The 27,392-nt window shown below is 36.3% G+C and overlaps 1 protein-coding gene across 1 annotated transcript in view; it reads right to left on the reverse strand.

Annotated features, from left to right (window-relative positions):
- LOC122801170 (maltase-glucoamylase, intestinal-like) overlaps positions 1 to 27,392 on the reverse strand; it is a 516,102-nt gene that overhangs the window by 167,469 nt on the left and 321,241 nt on the right. Inside the window, exon 27 of the mRNA XM_044070733.1 lies at positions 9,943 to 10,097. Within this exon, the coding sequence (XP_043926668.1) occupies positions 9,943 to 10,097 (155 nt within the window). The remainder of the gene's footprint in view (positions 1 to 9,942; positions 10,098 to 27,392) is intronic.

Genomic DNA, 27,392 nt, shown 5'->3' on the forward strand with positions numbered 1-27,392 from the left:
TTTCTAAAAAAGGTGCTTTCTGGTCTTCTGTGAGTATATCATCTGGTAACCACATAATTTGAATATCAGATCTTTGTGATATAGTGATGGAGAGGTGGTTTAAAAAAAAAAAGCTAGAGGACTGGGTCCTTATGCAGTGCTTGATGGTCAGGGCCTTACAATGCAGTTAGATACTTGTAGGAAACTCTGATTTACAGTTCAGTTGTGGTTGCGGTTTCCTTCCACACGATGCCTAAAGAAGGGATGGGTTCAGTTTCTCATGCTTTTACAGTATCTTCTGATGTGGAAGTTGTTATTAAATCTTTGGGGAATAGATCTGGACATTTTTATGCTGAGACAGTAAGAGCCTTCTTTGTCAATGGTAAAGAAAAGGGACAGACAAATGAAAAAAATGAGCTCTTCACAGGGCAAATCGTTCACAAGATCTTCTTAGCAGAAAGAAGAAAGGTAAAGATGCTGGAAGATATTGTTGGCTGTGGAAAGGAAGGTGAACTTTCAAGGAGCTAAGCTCACCCTGTTTATTGATAGCTTTCCTATGAATAATTAATATTATGTTTTATCAGAGCTAGTGTCAGGACTAGAAGATATGAATAGCGTTGGTCCGGAAATAGAACCATCTGAACTTTTGGCTGTGGAATCAAGTTTGGCAGAAGCAAGTGCCAAGTGCTTCAGTGATGTTTGACATTGTTTATCTGTTGGCTTGATGAACATTTAGTGGCTGTTACAAACTAGGTAAGTTTAATTGTTATTTCTGTATTGTGAAGTGGGTAGTTAGTTGCACACCTCCCAAATGCCTGCGATTTCAGGGATGTCCCTGATTTTGACTCCCATTTTACATCTGTCCCTTTTATTTCCTCCCAAAACTGGTGACTTTTGGAAAAAAGGTGGTAAACTACATTTAATAAATAATGACAATAATTTGAGTTAATGACTTCTTTTACTTCAGAAAATGTATATTAATTCACATACTATTATCTTGTCAATGTCTAAAGTTAATAGTAATAATATTTTAAATTTGTGCCTGATTGTTCCTGATTATTTCTGGATTTCTCCCTGATTCTATTGAAAAAATTTCTCTGGTTAGTTGAGAGTTATGGATAGTCTTTAGTGGTTTCATTTGTGCTGTTATAAGAGTTTGATTGTCTTTATTTGTGATTTGGTGATAACCCCTTTCATCTGCAATCTTTGTCCCCTTCCCCTAGGGTAATATTTAGCTGCATCAATTACTTTTGTTTAAGGCTTGGGGAATAATTGATTTGCTCAAGGTGCCTCGATTGCAGAAAAGTTTACCAATAGTTCATAAAAACACTGTATAGATTGCTGTTCATCATTTTTAATGAGTAATTGATATGTTTTTTCTGTTCCTGCATACATTTGAAATTTTGTATTTCTTCCTCTGGTCACTTGTTTTAATGTATTGTATATTAGATCTTAATGTTTGTCTTTTCATTGCTTTATCTCATAACATGATTGTTTATTTAACTGTGTCTGTTTTGGTGAAAAATAGCATTCATTCCAATCCAGTGTTGTCAGTACAAGGTCTAACCAGAATGCTGATGGTACAGGATTGAAATGCATATCATGGAATGTTAAAGCATTATTTATGACTGATAAATAGATAACTGTATGATAAAGCTCGGAGGTTTGAATGCCCATATTTATTTGCTGCAAGAAACTACACTGAAGAAAAAAATGAAGGCAGCCTAGGGAAATAGTGGAGAGGTGGATATTTTTATACCTCCTTGCTATTGGTGAAAAAGTGGGTAGTAGCACTGTTTCATAGGTCAATTGCATAGGTGGTTTGTAAGGAAAAAGATAAGGAGGGAAGATGGATCATTTTATATACATAGGCTCCAAGAAGAGTTCTATTAGAGAATTTTTATGGATTTAATATCAGAGACATTATATACATGGAGATTTTTTTGAACTCAGCAAAGTTTATATACAGAGGGGAATTTCTTTCTAGTTGGAGAAGATTTTAATATGGCTTAAGACCACACTTTGGAAAGATAACCACTGGGGACAGTTCATTTGCCACAAATTACCAAGTATCTCATGGTATTGGTAAATGATTGTGACTTAATTGATGCATTCAGGTGGTGGTATTCTAATGCTGTGGTCTTTACTTATAAAAACACATTGAGAGTGATAGCTAGTTGACTAGTCTATTTTTCCTGTTGTTTAATACACTTCAGAAAGTTCCAGATACTGAGATTAATTTCACTGTCATTTCAGACCATTTGGTAGTGCACTTAATGCTTGATAGGCTATATGTTTCAGAAGGCCATAAGTTATGCAGGTTTAATCAAGATTTGCCAAACAACATGCACTTCTTTGAGAATATGCAGGATTCATAGGTTCATAGGTAGGTACTAGGCTATTGGCCCTGGAGCCTATATAAGCCTAGCCAAGAAGGTTCCCTGGCTTTCACCACCCAAGAAAATTATTTTTCAGTGCCCATGTCAAGCAGTGCCAAAGAAATTATCCCCAGGGTGAATTTTTGATTTCCCATCCAGTCGTCAAGATTTTTCTTAAAGAGGGCCATTGAGGAGGTTTGCTTGACATGAATGGGCAGTTTGTTCCAGAGTATGGGAAGTCTCTGGGATAGGAATCTATCCCTTCAGCATGTTCTGTTTATTGTGGTGACAAGGTTTAGTTCCCTGGAGTGTGTGGTTCGGAGAGATTGGGATTTAAGTGTAGCATGTCCAACAGCTCTGGGTTTGAAATAACTTTGAATGTTAGGCAGAGATCACCTCTGAGTAGGCGATATGAGATGGAGTAGAGCTGGAGTTTTTTGAGCCTGTCTGCGTATGACATCTGTTTGAGGCCGGTAATCCTCTTAGTGAGGTATTTCTGTGGCCTTTCCAATAGTTCTAAAAGTCTTGTGAGATACATGCCAAATGGAGCAGTGTACTCTATAATGGGTCTGATGAGGGATGAGTAGAGAGGAACAATGACCTCCTTTTTTCTAGAGCCGAACCCTTTTGTGATGAAGTCTGTCACATAGAAGGATTTCCTGGCTACCCTGGTGATGTGGTTATCAAAGGAGTGACTACTGTCCAGCTGTGACCTGAGGTCTTTTATCACACTTTCAATGTTTAGTGAGCTACCGCCTATGTGGTAGCTCATGGGTACCGAGTTTTTCCCAAAGGGGATGATAATGCACTTCTTGGCATTGAGCTTGAGGCCATGACTTTGACACTAAGCATCTGTCTCTGTGAGGCCCTTTTGTGGAATGTCTATGTCATTGGGTAATTCTATTATGGCTCCCAGATTGTAGCCATCTGCAAACTTTGCTAGCCAAAAGCCTTCTGTGTTGGCCAGCACTTCAGAGAAGTAGATGTCAAATAGGAGAGGAGAAAACACTGTGAGCTGACCCATGGACATGACTGGATAGGTGCTTATTAATTTAAGTACTAAGAACTGTTTTCCTCTTGACAAGTGAGGAAATTCGAGTGTTGTACTAATTTGTAGTTTATTTAGTGCTTACAATGAGTTCTGAGCAAGTGCTGAGCACAAGGAATCAGTTTTAAGTGCTGAAACTAAACAACTCATTAGTTCTAGCTAAAACTATCTAGTTTTAGCCTCATTCCCAAGAAGAGAAGCAGGCCACGACCTGTTTGGTGATCCACAGTCTTGTCCCAGATTATGCAAGGGTCTGCAGGCTTGGTAGATGCTTCGAATAGCAACAGACCATTCAGGTACGTTAAGCAGACACTCACTCTCCAACCAGAAAGAGTGAGGAATCAATGCACTCTGCTCCTGCTCTCACCAGGATCAGAATATAAGCACAGAGTCTAAGCTGTCACCTAGAAGCAGTTATTAAGCTTTCTGTTGATCAGCATTCTCCAGGAGATAATGTAACTGCACTCCTTCTCTCACCAGCAGAAAACAGAAGCACTAATCCCAGGATGACTACTGAAAGGCAGAATGTGGACTCTACAATAACTGGTGGTCTTGCAATGGATGCTTAAAGGTAAGATGAAAAAAATGGTTTATCCTAAACATTGCAGTATGCACTAGAAGAGTTAGATGTGAAAGTAGGTAACATAAGTTTTACCTTTCTAAAAGCTGTTTTAGTGGAGAGTCACTATTTTTAAAACAGCAAAATAGATTGAAAGGGGGTGGTCACTTCTGTATTCTGGTACTATGGGATACACTAGGATGGCCAATAAATTTAAATAGTTGAAGGGGAGTGATTTCACAAAATGATAATTTTGTGCTTGCTCACACCAGCCAGTAAAAGCTGAGAGGAAATGAGATATATGGTCAAATTAACATAAGGGGCAGGCAACTAGAAAGACAGGGGTGTTTAAGAACACAACAGTAACCTGGTGGAAGGGTGGGAAAAATTTCTGTCTGACTCACAAGAGACAGACTGTGGTCTCTTTTCAAGTTTAGTATGCATTGATTATCAGACTTTTGATAAGCTTGATATCTTGGACTTGTCAGGTACTAATCTAAAAGGAGTATCCCAAAAGAGAATGCAGGCACCAACTTAAGAGTTTTCGGAGAGTGGAATATATTAGAAACACTACAGAGGTGGAAGAGATGGAGATCAAGCTTACTGAATTTGAAAGCAAGTATAAATTATCCAGAGGCAAAGAGAAAAGTTTACTTATTAGTATTAAAGACTTACTGTCTACACTTTAAAATAAATTGTTATTGTGAGAACACGTGTGGGAGAAGGGTTTTACTTTGCAGAAACATATAAAGAAAGATCTACAGAAATTATGATAAGTATACTTATAAACTCAGATAGGGCTTTTGCAAATATTCTGGTCACCATCTGAGTCTTAGAAGATGCTGCATCAGCCAATAATATAATCTGAGAATTTAAATGTTATGGAAGCTTTGCTGGCTAGTAAGACCCTAGTCTGGATGGGTTTAGTATAGATTTTTGTAAACCATTTAAATATATTCTTATAGCTAGCTTTAAATGTTTTTATGATGAAAATTTGTCCTGAGGTGAGTTTCCTCCAGACTACATGGATGCTGAAGTAATATTGTTGCCAATGCTGTCAAAATATAATTTATATAATAATACAATAATATAATAATATATCAATACTATATTAATAATAAATTAATAATTTATAATATATAAAATATAATTTTAAATCCATTTCTCTTCTTCAAATGGAAGTAAAAATCTTTGCCAAAGCACTTATGGGAAGGTAGAAAAATAGCTTCCCATTGTTTGTCCCAGAGAATTATCAAGGCTTTAATAAAGATATTAAGATGAGCCAAGACTTGGTGAGATTGTGGCTTAATGCTTAAATATATGCTGTACAATGTAATTTGCAGTGGGCTTGTTGACTTAAAACATTTGATTCAGTCTGCTGGCCCTTTCTCTGGATAGTCTTAGGGAAGTTGGTTTTCCCAGATAGTTATATTAAAGTTTGCAATGTTTTCTACCAAAACTCTGTAGTGACGGTATTCACAAATTGCATCTTATTGCCAAATTTCAGATTATATTATATTACAATTCAAAGATGCCCATTATCACCTCTGTTTTTTGTACGACTATGGATGTAGACCATTTTCTAGATAAGAGTCGTTAGGAGAATATATATGCCTTTCAAAGTGGGGCAATTTAGCCAGCCTATTAATTTGTAGATGATTGCATGGTTTGTTTGTCCAATACAGGGAAATTTCTTTATCATCTGCTGCTGTCTTTCAAGATGGAAAATAATACAACTAAATCATGAATTCTACCTCTGTCACTAAGTGGATGAGAGATGGAAACAGATAAGCAATCCTCCTTTAAATGTATGACTAATGAGACCTCATACCTGGGTATTAGAATATCTATAAACAAAGATATGCTTGCAAAACCTTATTCAGTGCTTACGGGTAGTGTTCAAATTATTAAATTTCCTTCCAAGGTTCTGTTCATCCTCAGTTATATCCTGCATGCTACTTTTAATAAAATTTTAGAGAAAATAAAAACAGTGGTTGGAGTGTTTTTACAGAAAATATACTGTTAGAAAAACATTGTTTGTTCTAAAACAGAAAGGAGGTTTGGAATTCCTGATTTTCAATCTTTATGGTATAGTCAGTATGTTATGCACTTTTATGGGACAGGGATGAGGAGAAACCTTTGTGGTGGAAGTTAAAAGTTAATGTCCTGTGCATGGTTGATCTGCACTTTACTTTATGTTGCAGTCAAACGTCTGGGATCTGAATGGTATCAATTTGTGGGAGAATAGCTAAAGATGGAACTCTGGTAGAGTTGTACTTACCCTCAATGTAAATTCTACATTCTGGGGTCATTCATGTATATTTATGTATTTTGATTGATAACAGATGTTTATTTTGGACTGACTGAATTAAGACATGATTTATGTCACTGTGGGATATATTGGAAATTGAAAGAAATGGTGTTTTGTTGTTTTGTCAGCTTTGAGATAGGCTGGGCTCAAATTTTATTGCAAGCCAAGATAGGAAATATAAACCCATTTAGGGAATTATAGTCTAGATAAAAGACTGAGTAAGGAAGAAAATGGCCAACTAGATTGGCATACAAATTTTTGGTAGAGAAATACATAACTTAGATTGACTGACTTAGAATTGCATGAGTGAAATGATAAATGAAAAGAAAGTGATGTAGTAGGGATTTAACATGGACAAACACACTAGTGAGGCAGATGAAGAATTTTTGAAAAAGTTATTGAAGCTAAGTGCTTTTATCCTTCAGCAGATAAATGCATATAATACTTCATCAGAACAAGATAAAAAACTAACCCCGCCTCTCTCTTTTTAAATAGTCACTCAGTGATTTGGTAATGCACAGTCTTAAAGGCACAATGTAGGAGAAATTTGTGAGTCTGCTAAAATAAAACTACATTAAGAAAATGTTCCACATTTTCATTCCTCTATCAGCAGTTTGATTAGATCTTGAGTTTTCTGATATGTTTTTAAATTTCCTCCCTGTTTTGTACACAAAATTAGGGTTAGCTCCTGCCTTTTCCAGTACATGATTGTTGTTTTTAAAAAATGCTCCAATTTTTCCTGCTGATATTTCTTATCACTGAAACATTGTATTTATATTCTACCACTGGTATCTGGTTTTAGGTTTACCTCTACTGGAACAGTTGTAAGTTCCTAAATAGTTGGTTAAACCTCCCCCCAATTGAGGTTTATATTGTGTCTCCGAACCACTAAAAAAACACTGTTTGTAATCCCAACTACCATTTTTTCAGGGTAGTCCCTAGGAAAAAAATGTTTCTAGCTTTTTCTCTCCAAAGAAACATTATCAGATTTAGAGATCAATTGGGCTGAATGTATACACTGGCCCTTAAGCAAACCTTTTTTTCAAAGAAAATTTATAAGAACTATTGAAATGTAAGTACGTATTGCTAAAGACTGGTTTCCTATATATTTTTGATTCAAAACTACCACCTTGGGCAATAATGGTACTATCAAGAAAATTCACCTTACCTATTCTAAATTTATATGTGAATGAAAAAAACTTGGTGTCGATATTAATGAATAAACTTATCAGCCTCTTCTCTAGGATTGTTCCATGAAATAAATATGTCATCAATGTAGCAAAGGTAAATGGCACAATGTTTAAAATGTTCACAGGGGAACACACAATGTTTTTCCCAAGTAAATAATACCAAATATGCAAAATCTGGGGCACAAGCTGCAGCCATGGCCACCCATTGACATGTTTGAAAAATTCACCTTCAAAATGTATATAGTTGTTCTCTAATAAAATAACCATGTATTAAACAATGAAATTGATTTAAAAATTCAATAAAATTTGACAATCCACAGGAGCATAATCATTAAATTCAAGACCCACAGCCTGAGAAATACAAGGAAACAAATCTTGAACATCCACAGTCAAGGGAAAAAAGTTATCTGAAATAATTTTCTTTAATTCTTCCCAGAAAATCCTAGGAGTCCCTAAGAAGGCGTGACTCACTATGTGTGAAAGGTTTCAAAAATCTGTCAGAACAACAAAGTGGTAGGTTTTAGAGTTTTGCACAGAAACAATTAGATAGTCTAAAGGTAAATGTATTAGTCAAAAAATAATAGATCTCTAAAGAAACCATCACCAGGCTATACAGGCGTACTGCATTCCAGAGTATGCTGAACTTTGGATGAGAAGTTAAACTGAGGACCCATCTGCTTGTGTTGCTGGTTGTGCAGGTGGATGTAAAAGATCCCATGATACCTATCAAAAAGAAGAAAGGAAGTTCCTCAATACCCTGCCCAAATTTCCCATAGTATAAATACCATCTTAGGTAACTCCTGAAAAGAGGTGACTAGTCTAGTGGGACCAACTCTTCAACTAAAGATAAATAATATATCAGATCCATATTTATTTTATGGTCATTGATCTTTTCATATAGCTTTGAATATGGTCACAGCTTTCATGTAATACTGTTCTGTTTTCTCATGTCAGTTGCTGAGTGCATGTTATTCAGTAAAAGTTTGTTTTAAAATTAAACCTAAACATTTACACAATAAAAACAGTGAGTGATTAAACCAATTTGCAAAATTATAAAGGACAGAAGAAATAAGAAAACAAACATTTATATAATTGTTGAATATATTTATTAGGAAAAATAATCTTGTATGATAATGCAATAATACAATCAAGTAAATGCAACCCACACTCAACTTCTGCTTCCACTTCTCCTGCCTCAACAGCACATATACAGTCTCAGGAATTTGTTCTCTTTTTTTCTAACATGCAATCACTCTTTTAGTTTTGCAAAATATATCTACTTCACCTACATATGCTACTTTATCCAGTTACAATAAGCCAGCCACTACTTACATAATACCAGTACCTAAGACATTTCCAGCAAAATCACCCATTCACTCTCAGCATCAAATGCTCTAATGCAAAAAGCACTTGAAACAAGCTCAGTTAAGCATTTATTTCTACAAAATCCCTGATCTGCTTGCCATACGGAATCATGGCTCAGAAATGGCTCTCACAACTTAAACCATCTTCAAAATCTTCAAAGACTATAGTTACCACATTGATTCCAACCCGGGTGTCCATACTTTTCTTTACAGATTATCTCTGAACCTGTCTGTAGTAACATAATCCAAACCAACCAATGACCATAACCTTGATGGGATTTTTAGTAATTTCTCAAAAATGGGCTACTATCATCTTTATGTTGCAGTTTCTTATGTATTTCCTAATGACACTCTGAAAAATTCACAGTGCTGTTGAATAATGTCCTGACCAATATCCCTCCAGACAAATGGGTAATTATGCTTGGGGACTTCAATTTAAATATTTTAGGCTCACTGTTCCTTGACATGTCAGAGAACCAGCAAGACAGCAGTCCCATTTTTAAAACCTAATTAAAAGCCCACCTCAGTCTCATCTGGCAATGTACCTGTACTGACCATGGATAGCCCTACTACCGCCATTCATATAAATCTTTATCTGGTACTACTCAAAGGTCAATCACATAGAAAAGCACTACCATAATGAATTGTAATTTTGAATGCATGTATATAATTGCATATATTACTGTACTTTCTTAACCAAATACATTATATTTTATGTTTTACTACTGTACACTCTATATTTTGCACTTCTGTAACTTCTCATCATACTATGCTATGATATACTACTGTTAATTTGCACTCATCTCTGACTTTTGTATTTTTATCATATATGTGGAGCTTTTGTATTTTTTCATGATTGTCATGTATGTGGAACTTTTCTCCCCGGGTCTCTGCTGAAAATGGGCACCTGATTGACCAGTCAGACCAACCCCATAATCAAATATAAAATAAATAAATAATATGACTCAGAAGGCTGTTCTATTTTATATATATATATATATATATATATATATATATATATATATATATATATATATATATATATATATACCTTAACAAGCAGAGAACTAATGATTTGAAACATACAATTATGTAGGAATAAATAGTACTTACATTACAGTTCCAGTGCTTTTTCTTCTTATTACAATTCCAAAAGGCTGATCTCTGATACTGACATCATAGAGCCTTTCACGTTCATCAGCTGCAAGGGTTTCTGGGATATCAAGTGGGACAGGGACTTCATATCTTTTATTATTCTTGTCATAAATCTAAGAATGTAGAAACATGAAGTAAAACATTCATTACTGTTAAACTATATGAAGTTATTTCCATGTATTCAGTAAAATAAACAGGAAGACATTCCCAAACAATACCATTTGTCTATGGAATGGTTTATAGTTTCCTACTTATACTAAGGCTAACCTTGGCCTTAAAACACAGATTCTTATAATCATGCTACATAGAGCTTTCATCAAATCCAGCCACTTTAAAATATTAAAAACAACACTAAAATATATAAAGGAAGTTATGAATGCAAAAAAGTCTGCTCTAACACTGTTTTTTTTAAAGGTACTTACCACCATGAAGCAATAGGACTTGTTTACATTCTAAATGTATAAAACCAAATGGCAAACTTAAAACAGATAAAACTGTTATCTGTCTATCTATTACTCTATCTGTGTATCTTCTCATTTTGCAAATATGACAGGTTTAAGGCGACTTAACTGTAGGTTGCGCTCCCCATGAGTCAGGGGGGCAGTCCTAAGGCTAGACTTATTAAAGTAAATAGTGCAGCCGCCCTCATCAGTTTTGTCAATGGCTTTGAAGTGGTCAAGGAGTTCTGTGATGGAACCATCTGACAGTGACCGTTTGGGTGAGTAGGCCTTAAGGGCCTCAGATGTTGATTAGGAGACATTCATTATTGCGGCACACCCCTTTTGGTAGGGGCAGTCTTTCATGTCTGCTTTTTGTGTTTAACTGGGATGGGGGGAATCCTTATTTTATATAAAAAAAGATTAAAGACAATACCAGAATGTTTAAAGGGAAATTAAATATATACACTACATACCTCTCAACTGTCAGTTTTTTTGCATAATAGCCAGTTTTTCACTTCATATCTGTGTTCTGGTCAGCTTGTGATTTGTGATTCTCTGGCAAATCACAGAGTATTAAAGGCACTAAATAACAACATGCTAAGATTCCATATTAAAATCCTTCAGAAAATGCATACTGAACAGGTCCTGTAGTTTAGCAACATTCCAAGTTTATAAGTAAACATCCTCAAGAGTATTCATCTCACTCCTTTAGAATAGGACAAACTTCTGAAATGGTCATGGAAGGGCATACTACTAAGGCCATGCAAAAAACAGGAGGTTGGGTGTCTGACACCTTTTTATCTTACATCAAGCACTTAAGGGAAGGAGGTTATCTGGATGTTGGGACAGTCCTTCATTGAGAGAGCTGAATCCAAGCTTTAGTCTGCCTGGCTGGGCACTCTGGTTCATTAGATCAAAATATATGGGTAGTTCATTCATGTGACTTCTCAGGCCTGCTATGGTTTCAATTTTGGGAGATCTGGCATCAACTCTCAGCAAATGAAACTTTTGCCCAAGATTTTGTTAATCACCTCAGTGATAATGACGTTCTCTGGGCTTCTGAGAAAATTCTCCTAGCCAGAATGCTTTCCGATATGCACAGACTATGCATGCTATATCCAAAGATGTTTTTTTTTGTGGTTAACTATTATACTGAGAAATCACTAGGAAGGAGCTAGGAGTTGCCATGCAATCGAGATGTCTAGGCAGTTTATTAATCACAGAGTAAAATGGGCGGCTCGACAGACAGGATTTCAAATCATCCAACACAAAGATCTTGACAGATTGGACTCTGATTTTTATAACAGAGAAAATGTGCATTTGAACAATCTTGGTTCTGATTTGTTTAATTTAGAAACATTATGGTCATCAAGGAATACTTGTAGAATTTACCAGTTCACCACATTTATCTACCTGATGTTTCTGGGCTTGAGTCCGGCTAGAGGGGAACGACATGTTAGTATGTGTTGTTGGTGGCAGCCTTATGGCTTCAACCTCCCCTTGTTTTGCCACCCTACTGGCACTCAATGACCTTGAGTCACCTTCATTTGGCCTCAGTCTGACCGTTGTCCATATCAAACAGTAACTGGGTTAAAAAAGGAAGAAGAAAGGTTATGTTTCACCAGGTCTGAGGTAGACTGGATCACGCACCATGGTCTTGAAGATGATAGCTGGAACACGCTTGGTCACACTAACCAACTTAAGGGTTAATGGTTAAGGGTGTTATTAATATGTTATATGTGAAATTACTGTGACAACTTTAATGTTGTCTGTATCATTGTTAATAAAGGGCTGCAAGACAATACTGTGTGTTTATTGATTCAACTCAGTGGACAAGGATGACTTACCTGTAATCTGGAGTCAGGGGGGCAGACCTATGACTCAGCTTATTAAAGTGAGGGGTGTGGCACCCTCTGGAGTTTGTCAATAGCTCAGAGGCCTTCCCTTCCCACGCCCATGGCAGAGGTTTTAGGCAATGGTCTTATAGCTTCACCCCCCCTTGTTTTCACTCTGTTGGTGCTCAGTAGCCTTGAGTTACTTCCAGCTTGACCAGTGGTCATATCAAGACATATCTGGGGTGGAAAAAAAGAAGAAAAGTTTTTTTTTTTCCCTCCAGGTCCAAGATAGCCTCTGTCATGCACCTAGTCCTGTAGAGGTTAACCAGAACAGGCTTTTTCAAGCCAAGTGGCTTAAGAATTAATGGTTAATGGTGTTGTTGGTATGTTATATGTGAAATTACTGTGGCATCTATAATGTTGTCAGCGTCATTGTTAATAAAGGGTTGCAAAAGCAATACTGTGTGTTTATTGACTCATCTCAGTGGACAATTATAGCTAATAACACAAAAACAGAAAATGATTTATTTAGCCTTCTAACAACTGAAAGCAAGTTTCCCTTCTGTTATATTAATCTCTGTGCTTAAAATGAATATTACATAGCTACACATAATGGCAGACGCTACTGCAACATATGTTGTAGGGTTATTGTTGAGTGTTACTGTTTTACAGAACACTATAATAATTTTATGAATACAGTGTGCTCAATGTGCTCATAGTAATCCTTTTTATCTTAGTGCACCCTATTCTATAAAGCACACATAAAATAGTGAAATAGTGCTATCAATATTCATATATATAAATATATATATATATAAATATATATATATATATATATATATATATATATATATATATATATATATATATATATATATATATATATATATATATATATATATATATGATATAGGTTTACTATCAAAATTTGGAAAATCAAAATAATTTTCCACCTTTTGATTGAACCAGTTAGCTAAAATTGGTAATAACTAATTACCAACATTTCTGAAATAGGTCAAAATATGGAAGCGTGCTTGCACAATCAAATTGTACCTCGAGGTATGCGAGTGAAGTGTTTACCCTCATATGGGAACACTTATCCAGATCTGCTTGCAAAATGGCAAATTATAAATCTTGAAACAACTCGAAAATACATGAACTTGCTGATAGAATTTTTCAAGCCGGAAGAGGAAAGGATGGCAGCGATTATATCAGCTAAGCAGACTGAATTGGAAACCCTAGAGCTGCATGACTCACATCTGAATAGCCTAGAAAACTACAGATCAACTTGAATGCTTATGATGCGAAGCTAAGACAGCAGAAGGTTAAAAAGCTAGCCAGTGACCATCAGGATTTTGTGAGAGGCCATATCTTTGAATGGCCGAGAGAGGAATTCAATAATAAGGGGCGGGGAGCTCTACCATCACATAAGGAGAAGATACCTTTTTCTAGACCTAATGGAGAAGATGTGATTACTCACGTCAGTTTAACTGATCTGGACCCTTCCATTCACAACCCTGTTATTCTTAACTCATCAGCACCGACCTCCAATTTTGTAATATCTGAAACAGATTCAGGAGAAGCATCTAGTAGTACAGCCACTATGGGTGCAGAAACCGGCAACAGGAATGCTCTCCTAGCCCCCAATCTAGCAACTAGACCGAAAGAAGGGGCAATGCATGCACCGATAAACTGTCCCTTGCTGTTTTTTTCCAAATTCAACCATCACAGGACTCAAAGAACACAGAGTCAAGAACGGAAAAGGAAGAAGCTCACACTTTAATTGGATCTGAACCAAGTTTAGTAGTGAATCTTTCTAATAAGAGTTTAAGCCCTGATATGATTTCCTTGTTAGACAAGGGCCTGAGTTTTATTCCAGCATTACCGTCTGATATTAGTGAATTTGTGTTGGATATCAGAATGTTTTGCAGGAACCTTGCATTAAAATGTATTTTTGGACAAGCTAATGACAGTAGATGGCTACCTTATACAAAATTGAGTAGCTTTGTTCCCCCTAATCCTCCACCAGTGGAGATGTTCTTGAGATTATGTGAAGATGAAATCTTCAAACTAAGGGGTAATACAACCAAAGGACAAGGACATTTCTTCAATGTAACGACTAATGAGAATGAAATGCTGAAGCAGCTAAAGGAGACAGACAGCTTGGTCATCAAGCCTGCTGATAAGGGAGGATGTATAGTAGTGATGGAAGCCGTATGGTACAGGCATAAAATGCTCTCTATGCTGGATGATGGAAGAACGTATAAGAGATTAAGTTGCAGTGAAGCTGCGACTAAGGTAGATCATTTTCGTAGCCATCTATAAGATCTATTGATAGAGGCAAATATCTCACAAGAACTATATGAGTTCTTTGATTGCCCTAAACCTATGTTTCCATACATCAGCAGACTCCCCAAAATTCACAAGGATCCAGTTGACCCACCCCTATGTCACATAGTTTCTGATAGGGGATGGGTAACCGAACCTGTTTCCATGTACGTGGAGAATGAATTAAAGAAGGCCCTGCCACTAGCAGGAACTGTATTGAAGGACTAAGGAGATTTTCTGGAAAAACTCTTTTTAGTTACTAAGGACCTAAAGAAATATGAAGATTTGTTACTAGTGACAATGGACTTCAAGAGTTTGTTTACAGTGATTCCAAATGACTATGGTCTACAGGCAATAAGATCTTCCCTAGCAAGGAACAGTATGGAAGTAGAACCACTATGTTCCTTGCTGGAACTTGCATTGGAAAATAACATCTTTATGTATGGGGATTCTTTCTATTTGCAGACATAGGGTGTGGCTATGGGCACCCCATGTGCAAATAGTTACTCTAATTTGGTTCTGGCTGAGTAGGAACATAATGAACTGATACCCAGCACTTGGAAACAATATCTAGTGTACTACAGCCGTTTTGTGGATGATGTCTTTATCCTTTGGAGGGGCAGCTCTACACAATTGGACCTTTTTGTCAACTTTATCAATGACAGCACTGATTTTCTAGAGTTTGTGGTTAAACATTCTTCAGAGACCATAGAATTTCTGGATGTAAAGATTCATCTGCATCCTGATAGAGGTATCAGTACAGGAATTCATAAAAAAGAAACCTGGAGAAATCATTATCTGCATAGGGGGAGTATGCACCTGGGACATATTTTTGATAACATCTTTGAGAATCAGATCTTAAGAACCTCAAGATTATGTACTGAGAATGAAGACTTTGTAGCAGAACAGAGAAATATTGAGACAAATTTAAGTAAAAGATCCTATAAAAGAAAGAATCTAAGATTGAAGCATGATCCACAGGAATTAAGGAGAGGAAAGGGATGTCCCTACTTCTCTGAACCCACATTGAGTCATTATGAGAGCCTGGATCTTAAAACTCAATCACAGCAACTTAAATGTTTGTTAACATACACTGCTGACAATAAGCAAGTATGTGAAATTATTAGGAAGTTTTGGCCAATATTGACAACTGATGACAAAATAAGAGACATTGTAGGTGAACAGCCCAGATTCCTATACAAGAATAAGAAGAATTTGAAATGTCTCATTTGCAACAAAGATGGATTTGAAAGAAATAGGCCCAATTCTAATAGAAAGGGCACTTTCAAGTGCTTAAGATGCAAAGCTTGCAACTCCATTGACAGCTCCAATGTTTTTGTACATGCATACTCCAGGCAACAGTACAATTTTAATGTCTATGCTGATTGTACTAGTTCCCACATCATATACTTAGCGACTTGCTGCCAATGTAGTGCTTTCTACGTTGGCAAAACAGATCAACGTCTTAAGGAACGTATCGTCAGACATTTGAGGGACATCAAACAGAAAGATCCCAATAATGCCTTAGCAGCCCACGTAGCACAGTATCCTTCTCATTACTTTGTATTTAAGGTCATAGAGGCAGCCTGTCAGACCACAAGAGGAGGTGATGTTCATAATCGCACAGAGCTAAGGGAAACATGCTGGATAATTAATTTAAGAGCAAACAGATCACCAGGCTTGAATACTATTGTGCCATTAAAACTTGCACTTAAGAATAGAAAGAATATGATTAGCAAGTTTACTTGAATGTTGCTTCATTCATATAATGTATTCACATCCATAGCTATTAGTTTTCTCATATACAATCCTATAGTAAAGAGAAGCACTGCCCCTTTAATTACAATGAAGGAAATTATACCTCTCTGCTAGCTGTCCTCCTTTTGGTTTGCAACAAGGGTGTGTCAGAGAACTAAATGAGGAATGGCTGTGATGCCTTATAAATACAAAAGCTGAACAGTCCTTTTTATACGATCTGAGGAAGGCTTATTTGCCGAAAGCGCTTATCGGAAGCTCGGAAGACTGAGGACTGCTTATTTTATGTTATATTCTTTTTATTAAAGTTTTGATTTTACTATTAAGTTTTACTGCCATGGTGGTCAGGAGTTTTTAGTAGTGTTAACATTTCTGAAATGGTAACACGGAATTGACATTTGAACACTGGAAGTACCAGTGTTAAAAGTCCATGTTACCGATAAAGGATTTGCAGGGGGGGCAAGACCTCCAGCACCTCCCACACCAGGGGCGGCTCGTGGCATCGGGCTGCCGGACTGCAGCCCCCTCAGCTAGACAGCTGAGTACTTAGTTTATTTTAATTTAATGTAAAAAAAAAAAAAAATTAAATCTGTCCTTAAAACTTTAAATTTCGAGTCCGCGACTGAATTCACAAGATAAGCATTGCGCTTCTAGCAAAAGCGTTTTTTCCCAATTCTTGCTGCAATGTTTTGATTGCAGCCCGGGGGAGCAAAGAAGGCATCATTGTGATGCCCAGAACTCCCCAGAAGTCTATGCGGTTGAGACACAAACCGCATAGACATGGAAGGGGCTCGGACTGCGACGTCCGCAGGCACGTCATGACGTGCTTGCTGGGCAAATGCTGCTGATTGGTTGTCGCTCTCTTCCCGGGCTTTATGTGCTGGGAAAAGAGCGAGAATCAAACAGTAAGTCAGTTGTGGGTTGATTCGATCGTGAGTGACTGAGTCAGTCACACACAGGAAGGATTTAATGTTAATTTAAATTTGCCATTGGATTTTTTTTTTTTTTTTTGGGCGGCCTATATTTTGCTGAAGTGAAGAACAGAAGAAGAACTGAAGAAAGAAGCAGTAAAAGAAGAAGAAAGAAGTTAGAAGAAAAAGAACAGAGTGAAGGTGCAGAAAAGAAGTATACCAAGTAAGTAGGAAGGGTAAACTAAGGGTAAGCTAAACGGCAAGGAAATATAGATACAATAATAAGAAAAACTGAAGAGATTACAGTGCTATAATGACCTTCCTTTTAAGAATACTTATGGCATTTTTCCTGTTTGAACTGCAAATTCTGTAAATTCACTAATGAGACCAATGAATACTGCAACAATTAACAGGTGAGTTTACATTCCCAGATTATACAGATTTATACCAGTAGGAATCTTATATATTAAGCCAGATGTCAGGCATGCCAAGGTTTTTGTGTAGGTAAGGCAATTTTATTCTTATTTGTGAGTATGTATGCTGGCAGATGCTCCTTCTTCACCTAAGAGGCATATTTCATAAGAATGAAACAACAATTCTTTCAGTTTTAGATCGTAAATAAAAGTGAATACTCATTGCGTGATTTCTTACATTCATATTGGTGGCTATGAATCTATAAGAACAGTAAATAAAAATGGGCAGCTGTTAAGTTCAACCGCAAATGTTTGGATAACAGTAGTTAAGGTCGGATTTGGAGTCCAAATGCCAAGTCTGGTTATTTATGTTATGCTATATGAACTTTAATTTCTATGGAGCATGTAAATTTATCATACTCTGAATGGCATTGTATTTTGGTTGTTTTCCATGATTTGTGCCAGACCCTGTTTTTTTGGACTGCCACATTGTAATCTTGTCTTTAAAAAACTTTTTATGTAATGCACATGCTTTGAGATGTTGTTGGTCTACATAACCTAACAGTTCTGTTCATAGGGCACTATATTTAATGCTTTAGTGTCAGCACATGGAATACACTGTTTGTGCATAAAGTGCTGTTGAGCTTTCATAGTGATTTTAATCTTAGGAGGAGAAATATATGTGTACTCTAGCATGGTCTACAATGTCCTAATAACAATTGTGTTCTGCATTGTTAATTTGTATGGCTGCTGGCTTTCACTGGTGAAGTCTGTTGCTTGTTTAGGTTCACTGTTTCTACATAACCTAACAGTTCTGTTCATAGGGCACTATATTTAATGCTTTAGTGTCAGCACATGGAATACACTGTTTGTGCTTAAAGTGCTGTTGAGCTTTCATAGTGATTTTAATCTTAGGAGGAGAAATATATTTGTACTCCAGCATGGTCTACAATGTCCTAATAACAATTGTGTTCTGCATTGTTAATTTGTATGGCTGCTGGCTTTCACTGGTGAAGTCTGTTGCTTGTTTTTCTACACTTTATTTTGTCTTGATTGGACTCTCATAATGACAGTTTGGCACCCAGGGCAGTATATTTAGTTTTTGTGGTTTGCTACTACAAGTGTGTGTGGTAGGGAATACCTCGGGCTTGAACCCTGTACCTTGTATGCAGGTGTTAAAGACCTGAATTCCCTACTCACCACCATTTATAAAAAAAAAAAAAAAAAAATGCAGATTTTTGCCTCATATTTGATCTGATCTGTTCCGCATAATATCTGTGGTTTGTAAATGTTGCAATGCTTGGTTTTTGATGGTGCAGTGGTAGCATTGTTGCTTCACAGCTGCAGGTTCTCAGGTTTGATTCTTGGCTGGGGTGCCTTCTTTGTGGGGTCTGTATCTTCTCCCTGTGTTTGTGTGGGTTTGCTTTTGTGTCCTGCCATGTTACAAAGACATGTCTGCATTATTTCTTCCTGGGCATCTGCTAAAAATTTTTTGTTCCAAGTCAGACTGTCCTGATTAACAAATGTTAAATAAAATTGACAGGCATTTGAATTTCAGACTTCAGGTTTCTGAATGTTTAACTCCTTGCATATTTGATGGTGCAGTGGTAGTATTGTTGCCTCACAGCTATAGGTTTTCTGGTTTGATTCTTGGCTGGGGTGCCTTCTGTGTGGAGTCTGCATCTCCTCCCTGTGGTTGTGTGGATTTGCTCTGGTGCCCTGTCATTTTACAAAGACATGTCTGCAGTATTTCAACCTGGGTCTCTGATGAAAATTGTTTTTGTTCTGTCAGCAGTGAAATTGACAGGCATTTGAATTTCAGACTTCATGTTCTTCAGAAAATACATAGTAACACAACCGTAACACAACCTTTTATTCTAGCAATTTTCTAAGTTTATAAGATGAATATTTGAAATTTGTCCCTATTTTTGGGACTGTAATCCCCCATTATTGGCTTCATCCAGGTTTTTTGTGCAAAGGTTGACAGCTATGGCAAGAACTGACTTCACTGAATATGTTTGAGGGCTGTATTCCCTCATTACTGGGTTTGTCCAGGTGTTTTGTACTAAGAGGTTGACAGCTATGGTGAGAACTGAATTCACTAAATGATAGCCATTTAAGTTTCAGTCTTCCTCTCTTTTACAAAGCAGCTGATTTGGCGTAGTGGTATGTTGCTCTGACTGTTTTGCACAGGGACCTTGGCAGTAAAATGTATGGTGGTAATGCAGCATTTCTCTTTCACAAAGCAGCTGATTTGGCATGGTGGTATGTTGCTCTGACTGTTTTGCACAGGGACCTTGGCAGTAAAATGTATGGTGGTAACACAGCATTTTATTCTAGCAACTTTCCAAGATTATACAAGCAATGTACTGAGAATGTTTTCCTTGGTGAAGATACTAACTATGAGTCTGTTATCAGTTTGCCATCCATTTCCTCTTGCAATATTACTAGCTTATCATTTTTTAATGCAATATAGGCAATTTATTCCTGAGGGGCAACAGGCACTTTATTTTTCGATGAAACCATGAAATATAAAGGTGTTTTCTAGCAGCAACCTTTTCATTAGTTACATATTTCTTTAATGTGGAATTATTTAGATGACTTTTACTTCTTCAGAGATTGTGCATATTTACTGATAATGTACTGTAGAATTGTGCATATTTACTGATAATGGACTGTAGAACTGTGCATATTTACTGATAATGGTGGACTGTAGAATTGTGCATATTTACTGATAATGATGGACTGTGGAAGTCTGAGTAGACTTTTGTGATAAATGTTCTGAACTGGGCAGTTTTGCCATTATGGGTGCATGCGTTTTGTTTCATTGCTTACTGGAAAAATGTTCAAAACAAATTTAAAACGACCTCTAACAACTGTACTGTATTGTACAAGGAATATAATTTAGTACAATGAGGAAGGTGTATCAAAGAGCACATGTATGTTTCATATGTAAGGGGTCTATGATTTGAAAACAGCCCAAACTTAATCTGCCACTGGCAAAATGTATTTTCTTTGAATGTGGGTTTCAATGCTGTTTCAATGAATGTGAGTTTCAAGGGCAGAGAAATTTTAATGCTAAGTTTTCATTGTGAGACTACATTGCTTTGTTTAGCAGATGACTTAGTGTTTGTGCTGTAAAATACAAAACTTTCAAATGAAGTCCAACTCATCATAGAAGTAAAGCAGTATGCACATTAGTGTTTATGGCAAATGGAGTGAAACAGCCAAGTAATGGTTCATTGGAATGGCTGCAGAGGCTCCATTCAACCATGATTTTGTCAGGGGGGAAGGGCATTAAACTCAGACAGGCCCAGCTGAACTATACCTCCCAACTGTCCAGATTTTCAAAGAATGAACAGATTTTTGCTTCTTATTTTTGGTTTATTCTTCATAAAATTTGTAGTATTCTGGCAAATCATTTAGGAATTAAGTCACTAAATGATACACTGACTTTCAGACTTCATAACCTTCAGAAAAATGCATGCTAAAGTAAGAACTGTTATTCTATCAACTGTCTCAATTTATACAAGAGCAATTTTTAGTACTGTTTGTTTATATGTTCCCCCAATATATTTGGCCTTGTTCAGATTTAATACATTAACAGATTGAGGGGTACACACAAATAAATTGCTTTATATAATTAGGAATAGCCAACCTCTCAACTGTCTCTGATTTTGGCTCAAAATGTTGCTCTTCCCCCTAATAATCCCTCCGCAAAATAGCAATTTTGGAAGAAAACATGGAGGGTTTACAATTGAAATAACTGTAATAAAAAGTTATAGATTACTTGAAATGCATGTAGATTCTTTTATTTTGTCAGCTGCTCAAGTTAGCAGTACTAATATTAAAGTGTCCCTTCTTTGACAGGTTCCCAGCTGTATTGTGTGGCTATTTTATATTTTTGTATCACATTTTTGGTCCATTTTTCATAAAATTGTGTTTTTTGGCAAATTAGTGACAAATCACTACAGACCGAAGTTAGAAAATAATGACAGACATTTGAGTTTCAGATCTTATACCCTTCAGAAAATTCATACTAATGCAAGACCTATTCTATTATCTTTCTAAGTTTATTAGAGCAATATTTAAAAAATGTCCTTATTTTTGGGCCTTTGTCCCACTTCTGTGTATGGCTTTGTCCAGATTTCTTGCTCTGAGGTTGAGAGGTATGACAAATGTGTCAGGGCTCAGTCAGCCAGAGACATTTCAAATTGTGACATACTTGTTGCATCCCACTCCCCCATGTAGTGACTCTGGATGTGTCCAAGCAAGGCAAGGAGTAGTTATGCAGTGTAAATGTGCAGTGTGTCCCCCCATCCAAGGTAGACACAAGTACTACAGTGGCTTTTCATCTGTCCTTGATTTTGCAGAACGGTCTGGTTTCTGTCATATTTTTGTACTATTGATTTATGCTTATTACTCAGATTTATGCTTATTACTCAGAAAGTGACTGTTGCTCTGTATTTAAGTAGCAATGCTTTAATGACCATAAGGTAAGCTTGTCTGAGATCGTAAGATGCAAGTAAGCTTTAATAAGCATACTGTTAAAGAATTGCCAACATTGAAAGCCTTTCTGTTGTTGCCATGCAGAGAATACTTGACTAGATAATGTATAAGCCTTGGGTATTCAAGGACAGGATTCTATTATTTTAAAAAGCTCATTACACTTGTTGGAGACTTCCAGTCATCTCTACAGACTTTACCTGTAAACTAAACAGAATGCCAATCATGTGTGGTCCATAACCTGTACAGTAATCCTTTAAGCAATGTATATTGAGCGTGTTTCTTGTTTGCTTTTCATTTTTTACTTTGATCATGTTTTTCCCAGGAAGCAAGTAGGTAGTTGTCAGGCAGCAGGTCTTTTTTGGATAAGAAACATTTTTACAAGTGGGGGCATCACAGAGATTTCTACTTTCAGCATGTTACTTGGTACTTTAATAAAGCTGAATATAAATTATAATTAGAACTGCAGTGCAAGGAGAAGTGGTTTGAGTTGAATGCTTCTGGTTTTTCTTATACTTGATTTTGACTGGCATTCCAGTAATGTATTTAAAAAGTAATTTATTTTTTCATGCCTCACAACCTTTTGTTTCCATCTAGATATTAAGTAAGCTGTCATGCAACCATTGCATTGAAATATTTTTATTCTTCTACACTTATTTTTGTCTTGATTGGACTCTCATAATTATGGTTTGCCACCCAGGGCAGCGTATTTAATTAAAGTTAGTTTTTGTGGATTTGAGCATAGCTCCTCCCCTTTCTATATGGCCACACCCCTTCCCCTTGACCCCACCCATTCAGCTGTCTCCTGCAGCCCCCCTTTGATTTGAAGTCACCAGCCGCCACTGTCCCACACCCACACGCATATTATATATTACAACTCAAAGATCGTACTACACTGAGAAGAGGATAAATTTCCAATCCCCGGTGTAAAGTGATCTAATAACGGAAGGTCGATTCCACATTAGGAAATACACATTACCATTCACTATTGTGGTGGAAAACATTTTCTGGATCGGCATTACGAGAACTTGAAAACAGCTTTTCAGCCTTCCAAGCTTTATGTAAATGCCAATCTAAATTTTGATAGTAAACAATATATATCTGTGTGTGTGTATGTGTGCCTGCATGTGTGTATATACACACAAGTCTGATCACTAGCACTGGAATACATGTACTGCATAACAAACTATTGTTTTGTCTTTTTCAATGATTCATTGAACATATGCTGTAATGAAATGCTTGTACTTTCTAAAATGTTCTCTTAATATGGTCAGTACAGCTAAATAACTTACAGCATGAGAATGGGAACATGTCTGATCAGTTTGAAAATGAAACAATGTCTAATATGAGGATGAAAGCCCACACAGAGTGATATTTGTCTTTCACTGGGGGATTTGATATCCAGAGAATTGGCTCTGGAAGCGAACCAGCAGAGTAAACAATGATCAGAAGAAGACACTTCAAAAAATCTGGAGTTTGTGACTCTTAATGAAACTTTAGAATGGAAAGTGCTATTGAAAGAGACTATATTTCATGTTTATGAAACTGCATAGAAGTTACTTGCTATGCACTTTGATTAAGCTTTATGAATTTAGTTTTATGAGGCATATGTATTTTTATTTGATACAATAAACTACACCATTTTGGTAAGACTGGTAATCTATGCTCCCTTTCATATTCTACAGAGATGGACTGCAGCAGGCATTGTTTTTACACAATTTTAAACAACAAAATTCAAGGACTCTCCTTTTCAATGCCTTTAAGAAGACCACCTATTTTAAACACAATTTCCCCACTTTGAGAAAGCAGAATTGTTGAAGCAATGCCTTTCTCTATGATAAGACAGGCAGTCCTTTGCTGAATGCTGGAAGTTTGTTTCCTGTGTGCTGGGTGCACTGGCGAATTCATCCATTCACAGGGATGCCAGCTGCAATAGACTGCAGATCATCACTGTTGTAGCTGAAAGGATGGTGATAATATCTAAAACAATGGCTACACTAAGGACAGTTCCAGCACTAAAACAACTAACAAGGGAGGAGTATAAGGACATAGTGGATATCTTGACAGCTTCCATCAGTATACCTACCAATAGGGTTGGGAAATGCCAAATTGGTCATTCAGCACAGCTGACTGGATAATTATTGAATGCTGACAGCAGAAATTCTTCATGGAAATGGAAAAGACCAAGAATCAGCTGTATGGAAATGTTAAAAAGGCATTGTTTCTATTCCCAGTTTTCCGCAGGGACTCAAACTCAAAGGTTTCACAGCTGGATTTTGTCTTGTAACAAAATGGTAAAATCACATCTACCTGACATAAAGAGTATAGTTAATTTATGCTTAGATAGTGAGGGTTAGCAAACAAAAAATAAATGGTAAAATAATAGCCATTGATAAGTTTAAGAGATCTTACGATCCTGCTTTAATAATGTAGGTATTTCAGAATATCCATACGGACACTGACATTTTTGTTGTACTAAAAGTTTGCTATGCCATACAACTATGTATAGAACTGACCAGTCTAGATCTATAATAAATCCTGTACTAAATTATGGAAGAAAACAAAAAGTATCAGCTTTTAAATATGGGGAAAAGGTCACATATATATATTTCTTGTCCAAAATTCATAAAGATCCTCTCCACCCACCAGGTAGACCAACTGTGGCAGGAAATGGTTCTCTTTCCGAACCTCTTTCCGAATTTCTTATAAAATACTTTAAGCCTTTGTTAAAATGGGTAAGATCCAGGATCCAGGATACAACTGAATTTTTGGGCAATATTAATGACATGCAAATAGAGGACAACTGGTGGTTATGTACCCTTGATGTTAGTGCACTATACACAAATATTCCACATTGGGCTGGACTGAATGCTGTTGAATACTGGCTTTATAAATCAGAAATGTACACACCTGGCTTTAACACTTTCCTGATCTGCCTCACTGAACATGTTCTCACAAAAAATGTTTTTTTCTATGGCAAAAAATGTCACCTTCAAATCAAAGGTACTGCTATGGGGGCATCTTTTGCCCCCATTATGCTGACTTATATATGGCATATATTGAAGATCCAATAATATATGATGATACACATAATCTCTATTTGGCTGATATCGATATCTGGCGTAGGTATCTAGATGATTGCTGGATGGTTTGAAGGGCTGATACTGAATACTTGAACGAGTTTGTTGAATATCTTAATGATAATAAATGGGGCCTACATTTTACCATCAATTATGATAAATATAGGATCACCTATTTGGATGTATTAGTTACCAGAAATGCAGACAATACACTCAGTACACAAGTATTCTGGAAATATCCCAAATATAACACCTTACTCCATGCCTCCAGCTTCCATCCTAAACATAAAGTCAGAAATATTCCAAAATCACAATTCATTAGAATGAGACGTATTTGTTCAGATGACAGCACCTTTCAGTATTATCGCCAAGATTTGACTGACAGGTTTAAACAAAGGGGTTACAGCATGGGTTATGTTACCACAGCCAGTAATTATGCATCCCAACTTAATCGTGATGATCTCTTAAGATACAGGAATAAATCACGGAGCAAAAACATTTTCTGTTTTACAACTACCTATGGCAGAAATATAAATAAATGTATTGATATCATCAAACGGCATTGGAACATTCTTCTAGCAGATTCTGCTTTGTCCAACTATGTACCTGATACATGTACATTTTCTTTTAGAAAAGGCAAAAATTTGGGTGCCTATTTTAATCATTACAAACATCACTCTGATTCTAGGAATTTGCACATGATTCAGACATCAATACTTGGAGGCAAACTTTTGGGCTGTATGCCTTGTGGATATTGTAGCAATTGCAAATATGTATTAAAAACTAAACATTTTTCCAGCAACAATGGCACTCATATCCTTGATATAAAGTTTTTTGTCAATTGCAATACAGATTGGATTATTTATATGGCCTCTTGTAGCTGTCATGTATTTTATATTGGCCAAACATCAAGACCCTTTAGAATACGTATATCTGAACATCTGAGTGACGTCAGATGTAAAAGAGCAAGCAATGCATTGTACAAACACACCCTTAAACACAGTACAGCCAAATTTCATTTCACTATTATTGATAAAATAATTGGTGATAGAAATAATAAATCAGGATGACATATCAAACTAAATGCAAAAGAAAAGAAATGGATAGTAAAACTAGGTGCATTATTTCAGCCTGGACTTAATGAATATTTATGAATAATTATATGCATATTCATGAGGTCACCAATCATGTTTTTTTCTTAATTATGATGTATTATATAAAGGATTTCAACTGTGTTATGTGGATTTACACTGATGAAGGCTAGGTAAAAACCATAGCTGAAACCGGTCTGTTTATTGGAATTCTTTACCAATTAAATTGGTTTTCACAGCTCCCAGTTGCTATCTTCATTTTTTGTGAATTTATAATTATTTTAGCCGTGCAATAGCTTCTGTGCAGGGGAAGGTTTTTGGAAAAGGTCACATAGCAATAATTTGTATTACTACTCATGACACTGTTATACCTGAGAAAAATATAACTTCTGAAGAGCACGTTACTAATGATGTGATGTTTATCCAATACAGTAAATTATCTGTTATATTTCATTCTGTTACCGAAGATTTATTAAATGTATTGGCTTAACTGACTGTGGAAAATTTCATGGACTAATTAACTCAGGCATGGTAAGGTGTTAAATAATATGCTTAGAAAAAGAAAACCTTTACTAAGAAATGTTTGATGTAGGATGCATTCATGGAGATCAGAAACAGATTATCATTACTAAGTCAGAAAAACAAACTGTGGTTGAAAATGTAGTTCATCCTTTGTTTTTTGTATGTAATTTACACATGACATGACAAGATAATTAGGACAGATTTTCCTCACTTTAAAAAACTGTGGAAGCAGTGGGAAGAAATTAGTCCTTTGATAGCTCATCTTATCAGTGTGAGGATTGGAAACAGGAAGTGAATAAGTCTACATGTATACATTTTCCTAACTTTACTAAAAAGGGGTAGCAATCAACAGATATGATCATTAAAGTCATTAAAATGTATAGAGAACACAGCCTATCCAAAAAATGTTCCCAGGCAGCAATAACATTAACTTCTTATACATCATCTGACTAGATAACATTTTGATTTCCATTTTTCAAGTCTGAAGTCACCTTACACTGTCATGAAGGTGTAATTCACTGAGGCAA

The sequence above is a fragment of the Protopterus annectens genome, chromosome 4.part1, assembly GCF_019279795.1.
Source record: "Protopterus annectens isolate FY-2018-M chromosome 4.part1, PAN1.0, whole genome shotgun sequence".
In the NCBI taxonomy this organism is placed as follows: domain Eukaryota; kingdom Metazoa; phylum Chordata; order Ceratodontiformes; family Protopteridae; genus Protopterus; species Protopterus annectens.